A 13418-nucleotide genomic window follows, 5' to 3' on the forward strand; every position below is an offset into this window, starting at 1 on the left:
TGAGGAGGCATCAGGAGGAGGTCTGCTGTGAGGAGTGCTCCTCCTGAGCGACGCCTCTGTGTCTGAATGGGCGCTAAAGCAATAATGTGAGTGAAGAATTTAACCCCTGTCCTTTCTTGGCCTTTCTCTTGACATCCGTCTGAAGGTTCAGGGGCGTCTTCGCTCTGCAGTGTTTGATTTGAACGACTGACGCTGTTGAACTGTAATGAAGCAGAACATGAACGTGTATGCTCTAAAAACTTCGGACTGCTGTAATACTGTCGACTCAACTCGACTCTTGACTGTCAGGGTTTTGTTTTGGCCAACTGAACAGTGTTTTGTATGTTGTGTGAAACAGCAGTACACGTTTAAACTTTGTTAAACTGTGTTAAGAGGAAGAAAGGATTAGAATTCGAGGGACCAGAGAGATTAAACGCAGCCGTCACAGGACACGACAGCAACGTTAACTTTGGGAACTTCTGACACACAAACATCAATCAGAGTTTGAACGATGTCAGAAGATGTGCTGAGGCTGATTTTGGACTTCAGGATGTTTGTGTTGACAACAGACGACGCCGTCGGATTCTGTTGTGTTTTGAAAGTTCGACTTTCATTCTCGGACGGTCCTCTCAGATGCAGAGATATTTGATTGAAGTCATGACTTTTGCAGCGTTTTTTAGAGCCTTCTTCTTCCTCAGAGAAGCTTAATGCCTCCTCCCGTCCTCCTCCTCCTCCTCCTCCTCCTCCTCCTCTTCTTCCTCCCTGGGGTGTGGAGCTATGAAGCTCCTGAGGATAAGCAGGATGTGTTTGCTAGAAGAGCCTGTCCTGCTTTCCTCACCTTCACCAATGCTGCCTACCTGGCTGGAGTCACTTTGGAGCTGCCCTGCCACTGCAAACCAGAACAGGTAACCGTAATGTCAGCACTTTGGTTAAAATCTGGTTTCTGGGACTGCATTTATGTCTGTGTAACATCTCTTTAATCCAAAATAAGCAGAGGGACCCGACATAAATCTTTAGTTTGGTTGTAAGGTGCCTGCAGATATCAGACTGAGGAGGAAACTCGGATGTTTTTCTCGTATTTAATGTTTCTCACGTCTATAAAATGGTTTTCTCCTCGCTGTCTGAAATCACCTTTAATTCAATCATCGGTCGAAAACACAACATTCAGACAGAAGCTTGTAGATGAGTCTCATCCTGTGAAGGATCCTGGTAAAAATCAATCATGCTTTTGAATGAGACATGCCTTTTTTAGAAGATCTACCTGTTTGTTCAAACTCAGTTAATTTTTTCTTTCCAAGGCCTTTTACCAAAAGACACAAAGACACCACAAATCAATGCAGCGCTGAGTTAGTTACACCCATCAGAAGCAAACATTTGTGCAGTGTAATCAGCAAAACTAACAGTGCAGGAAAACACATCCTCTCCTCTTTCTATGAACAATAGCAGCTGAGTAAATGACTGCTGCGATCCACAGCCTCTACTCAGCTTCATCCAAAGTAACAGAAACAGTCGAGGAAGAAATGGAGTGTAATGCAGCTGCGTTAACCAGAGGAGAAAAGGGAGAAGGAGACGATCTCTGGGGCGACGGAGAGACTTTAATCTCAGCATCCGCTAAAGTAATTTGAGCCTGTGGTGCTGATCAACCAAACAGCATTATCCCCTGTCAGCAGATACATTTTGGTCATTGGGTTCGCTGTGTGCTTCAGGTCCGATCAGTCGTGTGGTTCTTCAGGAAACATCTGGACGGCTCGCGGGAGACCAGAGCCCTGACTGATCACCATGGCAACAAGCTCCTGGACCCTCGTCGTGTCCCTCACAGCGGCGCCCTGCAGAGTCGATTCTCCATCCGGCTCTTCAGCCTGCTGATCTTCAGGGCCGGTCCCGACGACTCTGGCGTCTACATCTGCGGCTCGGCCCACAAAGACTTCTTCTATGGTTACGACCTGGACATCCAGGAGGCGCGCATGCTCAGCTTCACTCCGAGGTGACGAGTTAAGTGGGCAGACTGTGGCTTTATCGGGAAGGCTGTCAGGTTTTGACTCTGATGACGATCGATTCTGTCCCGTGAACATTTATCGCCACCCAAAGTCAGTCCTGGAATTAAATCCTGAGCATGTTCCTGCAAACATTATGGAGGCATCCCATCATCACTCGAGGCTTACGTGATTCTGTTCAGTGTTAAACAGTTCAAGTCTGACCGCCCACATGTTCACGATGGAGGGTGAAAGCCGGAGGCAGCACAGGCTTAATAAGTTCATAAGGAACATGGCATGACTTTTAAAAGACTGATGACTGGAGATTAACACTGTTATAGCGCAAATGTTCATCCTAGTTTTATTCTGGAAAATGACAAATGCAGTTCTTTAAACGAGCGATTGAAAGAGGAAAAAATAGACAGATGACAAAAAATGATGTTATTCTTTTCAAACCAATCAATCAAAATCTGTTGATTTGCTCAAAATTGAAGGTCACATGCAACCCAAAATGAAGCGCTGATTTAAACATCTCATATCTTGCTTTGATGCTCTCAGACTCACTCCAGAAACTGTGAGCACGAAACCGAAGGAAAGAGAAGGACTGGGCTCCGCTCGGCCGCTGTACCGGCTCTTCACCAGCTTCCGGCCCTGGTCCGTCTGCGATCGCTGTGGAGTACCAGGGGAGCAGGTCCGTGTCGGACTGTGCTACATCCACTCCCACTTCCTGCACGTGCGCTACAGACGGGCCAATCAGACGGTGGTTTCGTGTGGCTCAGGGGCGGTGCCGAGGGCTTTCGGACAGGTGAAGCGACGCAGCGTCGCAGCCAAGATGGAGGTCAAAAGCTGTCAAGTGACTTGTTCGCCTCAAGCTCCTCCGTCCTCCAGAATCGTAGCTCTGATGGCATTTCTTGGGTACAAGTAAGTGATCCGTGTATAGAGGTGTACTGATAAGACAGACAGAGGGCAGGTGAAGATATTTATCATTTAGATGATGGACAGACTGTAACTCAACATGTAAAGCCTGTTATTATAATTACTAATAAGTTTTTCCCTCTTTGCACTCACGCTGCATCATTCCAGGTTACAGCAGCAGTCAAACCTCTGCCTCTCTGATGTAATGAATCTCTGTGTCTTACAGTTCTGCCTCCCTGCCAGTGTTTTACCTGAACCACCCCGCAGATCACGTCCTGACCCTGGGCTGTCCGGGGGCGCGGCCGAACATGGCCGTGGCCTGGGACCTAGGATCTGAAGCCATCTACCGATCTGAACACTCATCACTCAGCGCCTCGCCCCCCAGGCTGCTGATAGACGCCGGACACCACCTGCTGTTTAGACCTGCGAAAACTCAGGACTCAGGTACCATCAACCTGCAGAACCTCCGAGCAGGCTGTGTTAGATCACCTGTGACGTGTTGATGGTGTCGTTTGTGCTCACCTGGATCTGTTTCTGTTTTGTTTGCTCATTTCAACCTGATGTGATAACCAAGATTTTTACATTTTTCAAGTTGTTTAATTTGATTAGAAAGTCTTTTTTTTGTTAATTAGGGGTCTACTACTGCTGGCTGCAGGGTCACCAGGCTGCAGAGATACGTCTGCTGGTCTACGTCCATTTGGGGCGGGGACAGTCGGTGACATCGCATCCTGACTTCCCGGCAGCTGTCAACACCGTGCTAACGTCATACGCTGTCATGACGGCTGTGTTTTGCCTTCTGGTGTTTGGCAGAGCTGGAGTCAGACACCTCAGAGACGCCGGAGAAACACATGTGGATTAAAGTCATTAAACACTCGCTGGTTGTGTGGTTGCACCAACACAGTTAAGCCTTTAAAATATTAATTAGTAACCAAAAACAGGCGCTGTTGAAGGCTAACACTGCTAACGCTCTTTGTACTTTGACTGAATGCAGACAGTTGTGCTACAATTCCACTTGCATATACAGCACATATCGCCATGCTGTTTATTGTGTGCAGATTATACACAGACAATAACATCCACTTTAGATCACTAACACTTAGGTGGCTAGTTGGCTTAAAAAGTAAGCACTGACTCATAGCATGAGGCCAATGTAAGACCCCCTGTGTTGAACCCATATGCTTTGTGCACCAACGCAAACATCCAACAAGCTCCTCTCGAAGCGTTTGCTCTGAGATATGTTCAAATATTTGGCTTGGAAAAATTCTTCTAAGAACAGAATGTTTCAGGGGAAAATTTAATCCCATATCAAGTGGAATTTCGACTCAAATGAAAGTAATTGGTAAGAGACAGAGGTGAATGAGCTTGGATGGATGGAGATGGAGTCCCTGCAGCGTTTTGAACCTGCCTTCTTTCTCTGGATGTTTGTGGGCACCGGTGACGTTTTTGTCCCCTGAGTTTGTGTGTGGGCGAACACCCAGGTGTTTCCCACCTGATGCATCCTCTGCACCAGAGCGGGAAGTGCTCTCAGGTGCACGGCTTCTCCCGATAAGAGCCGACGGACTGAGGGAGATACGGCGAAACAAAGAAAAACCCATTGAGAGAGAACAGAGGCAGATGAAAGGAAAACAGTGAGAGAAGAGAGACAAAAAAAGTCAAGCGGGTGATAGAAAATACAGATGGCTGAGATGATGAATGTGAGGAAAGACAGACGAGCACTTCATCCAATTATTTCCGTGCAGATTAGATCAGCTCCAAACGCACTGAAAGCACAAACGTCTGCTGATTATTTCCTCAGTGCTGAATGTTCTTACATGTGTTTTACCCTCATTATCTTCTATATTTCACTTTCACACATCTATGAAGGAAACACATGTTGAGAAATGATCGTCGTTGCAGTTGTTGATGATGTGCGAATAAAACGGGATTCAAAGTGCTCCGTGAAGCTCAATGAAAAGCAGACGTGATGGGCTTGTAATGACTTGTCTCACCTGGACTTCTGGAGCACCTGCAGGTGTCAGAGTGACTCTTGGAAACCTTGAAGAGCAGCAGAGACATGAGCAGAGTCAGAGGGGAGATGTCTGGGTTCTTGCTGTTGGACAGAGGGGACGTCCTCATTCAGACGTCTCTCCACACTGAGAGCCAGAGGAAGGCACAAACACAGAGACGCTTGTCCCTCCACAGCTGTGGACGCCTCTTCAGTCCCTCTCCTCCGTCCTTCTTTCATTCTGACCGTCCCCTCTCCATCTTTCTGCCTCAGCAGCTCTGAATGGACTCCGTCACACACAGGCTGAAGGTTTGCTGGCAGGCAGGATTCAGCTTAAAGCCTTTGGGTGTTTCAGTGGTCCCCAACAGATTCTCACCAGCTGCTTTGAATTATTCAGGGAGATCTATCGAGCACAGAGCCTTTTACACCAAACACACCAAAAATCAATGTCTTCACACAGTCAGATACGAATGGTCTGTATCTCATATTTCATGGATTTTTCTTCTGTCTATATTTTATTTAATTACTGAAAGTTTTGTTGAGTTTTGCACAAGTTAGCATGAAACTGTACACAGGGAGTGTTAGCAGCAAGCTAGCAGTTTCTCCAGAACCTTCAGTCATATCACATGGTCTTCATCAGCAGGTGGTTTGTCATGGAGATGCATCTGTTGACGAGCTCCGGAGCTGCAATTTAACCGACAGAGACAGAAAAAATTCAAAGTTTAGGAAGTCATAAAACGCCTTGATTCATATCTGCTGCAGCTGTGTAGTTTCTCACTGCTTTAGCTCCACGTATGACTCCACATGTAGACTCATCGTAACCCATAGCAACAGAAAAAGTTTGCTCACCGTCCTTCTGTGCATCGTTCATTTCATGAAATCAAATCCAGTTGAACATGATTCTTTTCCCTGTGAGTGTTTGAGTGAAGCTCACTCAGTTAAAACTATTATTATTAATTACGGTTCCATTTGGTTCGCAGACACTGAATTTACAGATTTAATTTGACTGGATTCATCCTCTTCATACTGGGAACGGGCCACTGAAACTGGATTGAAACCTTCATCAGATGACAGTAACTGTACATCAGAAAGAGGAGAAACTGTCTTTTCCTCTATTGGCTCTTATTTTTCATTCTTTAAATTGTTCACTTGTTCTCTTCTCAGCTTTTATTCCTTCCTTCTTTCTGTCCATTAATCCTGCTCAACTCCTGAGCCCAATAATCAATGAGGCACTGATTTACAGCGATGATCAAAGAGGTAACAGGCTGTGAGGAGGGTAGGGAGCAGGTCCGAGAGCTGTTTCACTCGAGGTGTGGAGGCGATAAAAATGCTCAGATCCCACAGAGATCCTTGTCTGCCGTGTCAGCAGTGTTCATGGACCCTGGACGGTCTCCTCGTCGCCTCCAGCCCCTGAGTCACCTGAAACCAAAGAGGACTGCCAGGTGAGAAAAGAGGGATGTCAGTGTTACCTGCTGATTTTCTAAAAACAAGAGTCACCAGCTCACCTGTGGTGGTCAGCCCGTCCTCGCCAGAAAAATGGTTTAGTGGTTCAGGTTTGAGGGCGTGTTGGACCTGTTGGTCTTTGTGGAGCTGAACGTCATTTTCACCAGGAACGCTCTCCTGAAGCCCCATCGGGACCAGTTCAAAGCTTCCTGCTGCTGAGGTGTTCTGACAAAACATACGTCTTCTAAATTCAGTGAGGGGTCCGTTTGCCCTCCCGCTCAATATTCGAATGAGTTTTTCAAGGACAAATAATAAAGATTTAAAAAATCAAGACAGAAATGCAGAAAACAAACACTGAATAGAAAATGCCCCTCGACGCTCTTCCATTTTTCTTTGAAATATTGATTACGAGGTTAACATTTCAAGCAAGACCACGAGCATGTCTTGTAAAAAGCATTCGTACGACATGTCGGGAACTTTTTTTCTACAAGAAAAGACGAAAATCCCACCGAACCTTGACTATCAAATACGCTCTGAGGGATTTCGATTCGAGGATCAGAAAGTCATTCATCAGCTGCTCATCAGGGCCTGTGCTGTCTGGGAGGAAGGCTTCAGTTCACTTTGTGACCTTCCTCCCGCTCTTATTGTGAAGCACGGCCGTCCTGCTGTCCTGCTGCGTCTCCGCTCTTGCTGTACTTTCCTGTCTGTTGAGCTGCTCACTCTGCAGAACTGGTTTATATGCACTGCTGCTGTGCCTCCGGATACTTTCTCATTTTTATGGAGCTGCTGTTTAGGTGCAGTAGCAGGTATTTACAGCACTTCTGTCAAACTGAAAGTGCCTTTTGGAGAGTTATACTTTTGTGTCAGTGTGACTGGCATTCATCAGCTGATGTATGGAAGCATCTCACCTCCCTGAGCTTGAAATCCATGAGAGGAAAATAACTTTCATTAACAAAGTTACCTCCAAACCCTGAGTTTGACAAGGATGTGTATGTTTGATGAGCTTTGCTTTGAGGAAGCTGCACTTCGGCTCCTGCCTTCCTCCACCTGTACAACCAGTTTTTCTTGACATTCAAAAAGATGATTTAACTTACCAAAGCTCATGACTTGGCTCAGATTCCACAGAATAAATGAGGGGAAAAAAATAAACTGTGAAATGAAATATTAATGCAGGAGGAGGATTTTATTGCCACTTTTACTCAATCCATCTATGGCTTCTGGTTTAATAAAACACCAAATATGTTTTTTATCTTGTTGACAAAAATCGTCTTAGGCACATGTTGCATTACTTGATAGCCCAATTTTAAAGCGTTTCCAAACACACTGGAATTCAGGAAGGATGACAGAGAAATCTGAATTTATGTATTTTTGGAAAGCTAGGACTCTCCGCTGTGGTTAGTTTGTTTAAAAAAATGCAATTTGGGGACAGTAGTGATTTGTCTGAGCAGAATTTTTTGTTAATAGACTGTTGTTGTCACCACTACTTAATCAGAAGTAAATGTCGACCAATTGATTGCTTTGGCCTTGAAGAATCTACTCTCAGTCGACCTCTAACCAGTGCTGGACTCAGCCAAGGCTCTACTTCGTTGCCAATTCATTTTTTTATGGACAGAATGTGGAGCTGCAGCCGAGGAACGCAGAACATCCATTTTGGTGACCTTAAGGTTTCCTTTTGCTGATGATAGAAGAATTGTTGGCATCAATAACCTCCTGCTGTTCTTCCAGTGTGCAACAAGATGGCATTGCATGCAAATGAGAGTCATCGCCTCCAGTTTTGAAGGAATGATGTTGAAATTCCCCCCCCCCCCACACTGTGATGGGAACGAGTTGCTGCCTGAAGTAAAGGAGTTCAAGTACCTCAGGGTTTTGTTCACCAGTCAGGGTGAAATGGAAGGTGAGATCAACAGGCAGATTACTGCTGCATGGGCAGTGATTCAGACGAGGAGGGAGCAAAGCCCGAAGTTCAAACCTTCATTTATGAGCTCTGGGTAGTCGCCAAAGCAAGAAATCAGAATAACTTCTCCTTCAGTGTGTCTCAGCTCACCCTTGGATATGCAGACTTTGATTAGAACCACGACTCTATTGTTCTAGTTTAGCACCTGATCATGATCTCAGCTGGATGACTCCCTGTGGAGGTACACTGAAAGACTGACTGAGGGATTACACATCCAGTCTGTTCTTGGAAAGGAGCTGTGAGGGAGAAGCATATCTGGTTACTTTAGCTTAGCCTGCTGCAACCACAACAAGTACGAAAGAGGCCCCAGACGGTGGACTGAAGGATGTAACCTGGACCACTGAAACACAGTCCACGTCTTTATTTTCATCCAAAAAGGTCTGATGGCACATGTGGTTACATAAAGTGATCATCATTGCTGTAATTCAAACACCTCAATGTTATACCGACTATAAGCAGAAGGTTGATTGCTCGTAACACAGCACTAAACGTCCCCGTTCTTGCCACGTCCTTGAGCAAACAGTGCACAGTGACCACACTGCACGGACTCCTGCACACAGAAATACTGCTGCTCATTTGTGTTGGAGGTGAATGAGACGCCGTCCTCTCCCTCAGCAGCACCACACTGCCTTATTTGCCCCTGTTAGATAACTTCCCTTCATCGCGAGCCGATTCAAGTTGGCAGATGGAGAATGGAGAAGAAGGCGAGGGAGGGAAATTTGGACCACACACCACAGCCATTAATCAACTTGTTAGTGCATCCAGGCCAGCAATGTAGCATGCCGGCTGTCTGCTGCAAGATAAATGAACAGAAACTAGTTTCTTAACCTTGTTTTGCCTTGGGAATAAAGACAGAATATTTAAAACTTTCTATAGCAGCGATACCTGCTCGCAGCTCCACCAGATCAATGAGAAATAACCCCAGTCATTTCTCATTGGCTACTGTCTTGTTGACTGAAGTAATTGGCAAAATGTGAACCCACTCGCTGCAGCGCTACCTCTCAGTTAGCTGGCAGCGCCTCCAATTTGGCCTCAGGAAATGATTACAGAACACACCATGCGGAGAGTTTTCAGTGAAACTGGGGAATCTGTATACATAATTTATCAATCTCCTGCAACAGTTTATTCACCTCATAACGTGGGCAACATGTCCTCATATCTGCACAAGGTATGATCTGATGTCCTCATTAGCAGGACGACATTGTTTGTCATGACCTTCCAAAACAGTTTTAACAGCCAAAACTTTAGGCCGACTGTGAACAGTAATCTCCAGAGCTGCACATCCAATCATTCACCTAGTCTCATCCTTAAGAGGTTGGAGGAAGCGACTCATGCTGCTGGTTTGGAGGGAGGGTAGGTCAGATCTGGAATTTCCAGACAGTGACCATGTGTGTGTGATAGGGTGCTTCTATGGCAACTTTCTCAGGGTACCGAGAATCTTCAACTTTGACAGTCTTTGTTGGGGTTTAATGTCCAAGTCTCACTTTCTTTTTTAAACCTTTGTTTTAACCAGTGAAGTATCAGCGAGGGCAGTTTTCTCTGAACATGTCTCCTTCACTCCTGGACAGACCTGGACGACCACAGTCTGACTTGGCAGCAGCTGAAAGGCTCCACCAGAGTAGTTCGAGGGTTAAAGAACGTCCTTCAGAGCGCCTCAGTGGTGGTAATCTTTGTCTTTTCCCACCCACATTTATCCTGCCTCTCTATGCTGCAACACAGTCAGTTAAAGGCAAAAATACAATAGAATCTGACCACAAATCTTACTAATGTTTCAGCAGGGCTAGAAAACAGGCAGACAAACAAATACACTCTCACGCAGTCTTTGAATTTAGCTTCAAGGCAACAAAAAGGCACATCCTGAACAGCCAAAAGGAGCCTGTTCAATAGCCACATAGTTTATACGTCATAAATATGAGGAAACAATGAAATATCTCACTCTGTGAGCAAGGTTCCTGACTGAGTGAAGTGACCTTGAGGAATCTGAGTGGCAGCCATGATGAGAGCTGTTTGATTTCTCTGCCTTTTCATAAGACAACGTAATTCTTATTGAGATGCATCAACATCGACCCTGCAGCCCGACTCGCCAGATGAGGGTTTGTCTTTACTCACCAACTCTTAAAGCAGGTTGATGGAGCCGTATAATTGCTGTAAAACCATTCTCTGTTTTCCTGCATTGATCCAAAGCTGCTGTTTTTTAATGGAAGGCTGTGAATCTTTACAGCTGTGGCATTCAAGTGGAAAGTACATAAAGACCAGGTTTCAGAAGATAAAGAGGCAGCGGGTGTATAAGGACGAGAAATAAAGTAAATCTTACAGCTGGTGCTTTTAAACTGAGCTGGAAGAAGTTTAGATCCATTTTTGAGATGATTTCCTCAGTTAAACTTCTAAAGAGAGCAGAACATGCAGTATTTTTAGTCTGAAGCAGGCGCCTGAGTCATGCAAATGCTAGCAGAAGTTCCTTGGACATACACTTTAACAGCATATTTTACCAGTTCAGATGTTAATGTGACTGGAATATTCATATGAGCACACAGGAGATAGACACGCAACAAACATTCATGTATTTGAAGTTGCAGTCGGCTCGTGTCACATGTGCTCAGTGGTGACTGGTGGGCTGGTCCACCTCGTCGCTCCCCTGTGAGAGAGGAATCAAGGCGCAGTAATGCTGAAATGTTTCAGTAGAGAGTGAGTTTCAAACTACAGCCAGCTGTAAAGGTAAACTGAAAGCAGCTGGTGCCTTTCTCAAACTTACCTGGGTAACATCAAGCAGGCAGAGGGGAGTTTGGCTGCATTGCTCAAGTATATTTATTTATGTAAGATATTTATTGGTATTTACTAAGTGTGTTTGTGTGTGTGAATAATTATTCAGACTGTGTATATCTTTGCTGAGAGGTTTATGTAAATATTTATTGCATATTTACACGTGTAGATATCTGTGTTGGCTCTCTGCAAATGGTACGTGCCAGCCAATTAGGTGAGCGCACAGCCTTATATAAGGGGCAGTGTGTGTGTGTGGTGAAGGGGTTCTTCCTGAGGTGGTGCTGAGCATGTTGTTAGTGTTGGGCAAGAGTTGTTGTTTGGGTTGGAGCATGAAGTTAAGACGGAAACCTCACCGCCCTGACATTTGCCTCCTCGAGTGCTCGGTCAGCCGAACAGCAGCGATCCATTAAAGATAGCTTTTGAGATATTGACTGTCAGAGCCGTCTGTAGTTCTTCACCACAGACAGCATTGAAAAGTGGCATTTATAAAGTTCAGCAGCAATGTGTCTTTTCCAGATAATCCGTAGAACTCTGTTGACAATTTTCCATCAGACGGCTGCGTTTCTTCTGTAGAAAGCAGCTCCAATTAAAGACTGTTGACGGTGAGGTCTGTGGAGCGTTCACAGTAACTGGGACACTCCGCCGCTGAATTTTTAAATCACATTTTTTGCCACGCTGGTAGTTTGGCTGCGAGGTTGGCATTGCTGGTGGGTCGGACCGCCACTTTCAAACATCTCAACATGCTTGGATGGATTTTCATGGCATTTTGTACAGACTTCCTTGGCAAACAGTCTAAGCTTAGATGTCTCGGTTGCTTTCCACTGCGTTGTCCTCGGACTCAAACACCCTTCAAACAGAGCGAAAATGTGACGCTGTCAGCACACCTGCACCGTTTATCCAGCAGACTGGGACAGAAAGCGTGACTGTGATCCGACATTGAGATTTAATTGGTTGTGACTCGTGTGGCAAACAGCAATGGTCAATTGGCACCAGTCACCGTTCGAGCTCTTCTCCCTCTGAAGCACTGGCGACAAAGCAGTCATCATCTGGATCGTCTGCTTTCGCCTAACTGGGTGGAGAATCGCTGAAAGACACGTGGAGTTTGGGCTGATTGAGCTTTGGAGGCCAGTTGGAAAAAAGGTTACTTCCTGTCTGTGTTGGAGTTGATGATTATGAAACCTGTAGTTTACAGACAGCAGCTGGGCCTGATGACAGAGAGGGCGTTTTTGTTTGTTTGTTATGTTGTTTTTCCTGTCATTTAAGACTTTTTTTACGTGCAAATTTGAACAGGTTTACGCCTGCTCTTGTCGAGCTTCCTCTCAGCTGCAGGTGCAGTGACAAACGGACCCATCCATCATCTCATGGTCAGGTGCAATTCGTTTGTGTTGTCGAGACGTCCAGGAAAAATACTGTACAGTCGATGTTCAGGTGTGTGTACCTGTACCGGGGTAACAGGACAACCTATACAAACCAATCGTGTGTGTGTGTGCGTGTGTGTGTGTGTGTGTGTGTGTGTGTGTGTGTGTGTGTGTGTGTACAAAGTCAGCACTGGCTGTTCGGCTTGTTGGCTCCTGACAGGCCGCTGTAGATCAACCCCCTCAGTGTTTGTTTCTGAGGTGACAGGGAAGTGATGTAGAGGGCGACGCCTACTTAAACATTCAGACAACACACACACACACACATACACACACACACACACACACACCATAGATTACAGGCAATGCAGTGATTTGCTGATGCAGTACATGACAGTAAATACTCTAACTGTCTGTTTGTGGTCGCTCATTTCTGGGAAGAGCTGGGTCGTCATGTGACAAAGCAGGTAAATTTAAGTTCATGGAAAGTTTCCAGTGATTGTTTCTGTGGTAGGAAGGGAGCCTTTCTGTCCTTGCTTATTTCATCTGTTTCTCTTTTTTTATTCCTTCTATAACAATATGCCAGTATATCCAGACATTTACAGTGGTTGCACTTCCAGATTTGCATAGAAGAGCAGACTCCTGGTCTGCGCTCTCCCAGCACCCTTCTAGTTTTGTGGCCATCAGCTAGACCGAACATCATTCCTGTTAACACAAGTGACAGAGGCGCTGATTTAATTGGCATCATCATACTTCCCTGATGGCCATTGGCTGCTGTGAAACATGATAATCAATTTCTGCTGAGAAAATGACACGTTTGTTTGCGACAACAGAGAGAGGCAGGGCGGGAAGGTGAAGCCTCGCGGCCCAGACGGGTAATTGGATCCCTGCCTGACTTCATACCCAGAGCTGCACATCTGAGATCTTAGCAATGATTTGGATATTAGTTACACCTCGAGATGGAGAACATTATGATTACCGTCTAAAATAGAAAAACAAACGCAAGTGGGTAATAAGAAGCATGTTACTGCACAGACCATTAAATGATGGCTTGC

The 13418-nt window shown here is 45.5% G+C and overlaps 1 protein-coding gene across 1 annotated transcript; it reads left to right on the top strand.

Moving 5' to 3' along the window:
- Positions 1–686: 686 nt before the first annotated feature.
- Positions 687–3726, top strand: LOC143327038 (Ig-like V-type domain-containing protein FAM187A). Its single transcript, XM_076741170.1, has 5 exons — positions 687–884; positions 1686–1963; positions 2511–2873; positions 3094–3311; positions 3500–3726. The coding sequence occupies exons 1-5, from the start codon at positions 687–689 to the stop codon at positions 3724–3726; spliced, it is 1284 nt and encodes a 427-aa protein (XP_076597285.1).
- Positions 3727–13418: the final 9692 nt, after the last annotated feature.

Source organism: Chaetodon auriga, chromosome 10 (genome assembly GCF_051107435.1).
Source record: "Chaetodon auriga isolate fChaAug3 chromosome 10, fChaAug3.hap1, whole genome shotgun sequence".
In the NCBI taxonomy this organism is placed as follows: domain Eukaryota; kingdom Metazoa; phylum Chordata; class Actinopteri; order Chaetodontiformes; family Chaetodontidae; genus Chaetodon; species Chaetodon auriga.

Coding starts and splice junctions, on each gene's coding strand:
- LOC143327038 (XM_076741170.1), top strand. CDS start 687: ATGCCTCCTCCCGTCCTCCTCCTCCTCCTCCTCCTCCTCCTCCTCTTC. Junction 2,874..3,093: donor ATGGCATTTCTTGGGTACAA/GTAAGTGATCCG, acceptor TGTGTCTTACAG/TTCTGCCTCCCTGCCAGTGT. Junction 3,312..3,499: donor TGCGAAAACTCAGGACTCAG/GTACCATCAACC, acceptor TTTGTTAATTAG/GGGTCTACTACTGCTGGCTG.